The following is a 2,993-nucleotide window of genomic DNA, read 5'->3' as shown; positions in this document are numbered from 1 at the left end:
ATATATATATATATATATACATATCGAAAATGTTTTACTTATCAAAGTAAAGACTAGATGTCAGGATATTTAGGGTTGTGTGGATTTGCAAAAGATTGGTAGTGATTCACATTTTTTCAGGAATCTCATTGGAGATGATTATACGGATTGTTCTTTCATCTTTCTGTACATACTTTGTACCATGACATTAAGACAAAATTTGCAAAAGATGCTTGGATTTGCACCATCTCGAGCTATGAACCGACAATCACAACCTAATTTCTTTGGTGCTGCACCATCATCGACGAATAATTTCAGCTACCTTCGTTAAGACAGTAGTCATTATAAATGATGACAGCAATTCAATCCTTCTTGGCACTTTTTTGTGTTTGTTAATGCTGCTGGAATAAAACATTGCTTTCCTAGAATTCCCATATTTTTCAGCAAAAAAAGTAAAACAAGGGAAATATGCCGCCATTATGAGCACTGCTTCTTAAACTACTCAATGGCTTCAGTTGCTGTAATGGTTTGTTTCGATTTTGACAATTTTTTGCAACACACCTTCCAGCGCGAGCTAGGAACATTGCTTGCAACTCAATATAGCAAGCTCTCTATCACGGACACAGCTGCAAGCAGTTTTACGGTTATGTACGATCGAACTTTTAAGAGTTTAGTTTTCAAAGTAACAATTCATTTAACAACTTAAATACTTTATGATATATAATAATTATATCTGAAGTCTCTTGAAGAGCAAGAGTAATGATGTCTTTGCCATATTTTGAAACTGTTTATTGGCATCTGTATGCAATATACGATTCAAGAAACTACAATAGGAAAAAAAACTTCGAAAACAATGAATCCATAGTATTTGTGCTTATTGCATATAAATTGTAACGGGAAATGAACTTTTCATATAACAAAGCGAGATATACATATATAAGGATCATAAGCCGCATTTTTAAGAAATTTCAAAACAGCGAAACAAACAAAAGAAGTATGTAATGGTAAACTGCTAAGAGTTAGCAAGAAATAGTTGTGATAATTCAAGTTTATTCATATACTGTAGGATGTATTTTGAAGCCAAATAATCTGAAAGGAATGATATATGATAGTATCAACAATTTTAAATTGCCTAAAACTTTTGAGATATGCTAACTAATCGTGTTTCGGGAAGCAATAACATAGATTGATTTATCTACATCTTACAAAATCAATAATTTATAATTTTTTTAATAAAAAAAATTTTGTAATTAAAATTTAATATATGTTACATACCGTGGAACAAAATTATCAACTGATCGCTTCGGTCTTAATTCTGGATGCTCAAAGAATAACATATGAGGAAAACTTGTACCAAAAAATGCACCATCGATATCCTGATGATATGTACTCTTTGGCATATAAATATCCATACATTTAGGACAAAACAATTTCACCGTTGATATTCCCGGAATATCGGAAAGTCCTGTACGAGAAATTAATATTGTGCAACAATCTTTTCAAGAAAACAAAAAAAAAAGAATAATTTCTAGCACAAAAAGAATGAATAATTTCACAGAACGTTACTGATTCTGTAATTTTATATCATTTCTTGCAAAGAATGAATGCCAGTTTTTTATTTTCAAAATAGGAAATTCTTATCTGTCATATATCAAGCGATATTATTTCAACTTTCAACTAAATGCTGCTTACAAGATTTAAAAGAAATTCTTCCTCATTCTCATTCTTAACATATTTTCTACGGTATTAGAAATTTAACAAAGATTTATATATGTTTATCACAAAAATAACAATATAAGACATTTCATAGATGACAAATAATTTCATACCAATTGGTAGTAAACTTTGTTCGTTGCAATAGAAACGAGGACAAAATCCGAAATCACCATTATTCCATTTAGTTATCATTTGATTGATACCAGAATCAGTCATAATATAACGTGCATGAATGAGTCCATAGAGTGTTCGAGCTTCACGTTCTTCAGCATTACTTCGGGTTAAATATTCTTCCTCATCCTCACCTGTACTACCTGTACTTTTGGAAAATTTTCGAGAATTCTTTGACAAAAAAAAAAGCAAAGAATTGAGCATAAGATTATTTCATGTGCAATTTTTCTATCAACTGTCATTCAACAACGTTGAAACTAGAAAAAGATAGCCAAATATTTTTCAATTCTACTCGATAAAATTCTCTGCCAGCCTACCTGATGGATCCAAGCCCAGAATCAAATCTAGAGCACGTTCATAATGTGGCACTAGCTCCCTCAAACCAGTTAAATTGAATCGATCATTGATAAAACTTTCATCAACCTAAGTTATAAGCAATAGTTAATTTGAAAAAAAAAAGAGAAAAGTGAAATCAAATATTAAGCCAGAAAATATTGCCCATATGTAGGTACTAAAGAAATTTGTATTTCTAATTATCATTTATGGGATACACTGTACTGATGTATTATTCAACAAATTCAAATAAATTGGAACAATACTACAGTGAAATGCATGATCTACTGAATATTGTCAATTAAAAATTTAATTTCAGCTAATAAAAAAAGATTTTAAATTCAATTATAAAATTAGCTGCTAAGACTTACACGCATAATAAATTTCCTATGCGAAATAATAAAATGTGCAAATTAAACACGTAAATAACTTATTTATTGGTAAAAAGAATAATTTAAATTAATCAGGAATTCTTCCAATATGTGATAGTCAAAATTAATATTATAGGGAAAGCTAAAATACAGAAAAACGAACAAATGATAAATGCACCTCACAGAAGAATTCATTTCCATGGATATCACAAAACCAGGGTATCCACGATCTCTCGAAGCAACTCATTCTATCTGTAACTCTATTGTCAAACCTTAACAATACCTATTGAGAAATAATCCAAACTTCTTTCCGCTTAAAAAAAAAAAAACTTTCTCCCTCAGTAAACAAAATGACCTGGATTCCATTTTTAGCTTCAGTTACCTAATCTCTTTCCCTCTCTCTCTCTCTCTCTCTCTCTCTCT

The 2,993-nt window shown here is 30.3% G+C and overlaps 2 protein-coding genes across 2 annotated transcripts in view; one reads left to right on the top strand and one right to left on the bottom strand.

Moving 5' to 3' along the window:
- The window catches only part of LOAG_18443 (hypothetical protein), a 2,341-nt gene extending 1,898 nt beyond the window's left edge, over positions 1-443 (top strand). Inside the window, exon 3 of the mRNA XM_020451102.1 lies at positions 121-443. Coding sequence (XP_020305140.1) covers positions 121-310 — 190 coding nt within the window. The 3' untranslated portion in view covers positions 311-443. The remainder of the gene's footprint in view (positions 1-120) is intronic.
- A 585-nt stretch (positions 444-1,028) lies between these two features.
- On the bottom strand, positions 1,029-2,817 carry LOAG_14120 (casein kinase II; the record flags this gene model as incomplete). The annotated part of the gene is made up of 5 exons (XM_003149622.1): positions 1,029-1,068; positions 1,255-1,444; positions 1,809-2,009; positions 2,184-2,289; positions 2,749-2,817. 5 exons carry the CDS (start codon positions 2,815-2,817, stop codon positions 1,029-1,031), a joined length of 606 nt encoding a protein of 201 aa, XP_003149670.1.
- Positions 2,818-2,993: the final 176 nt, after the last annotated feature.

Source organism: Loa loa (assembly GCF_000183805.2).
Source record: "Loa loa unplaced genomic scaffold supercont3.315, whole genome shotgun sequence".
NCBI lineage: Eukaryota > Metazoa > Nematoda > Chromadorea > Rhabditida > Onchocercidae > Loa > Loa loa.
Note: the sequence above shows the minus strand (reverse complement) of the source record. Positions and strands in the feature narration are given on the sequence as shown.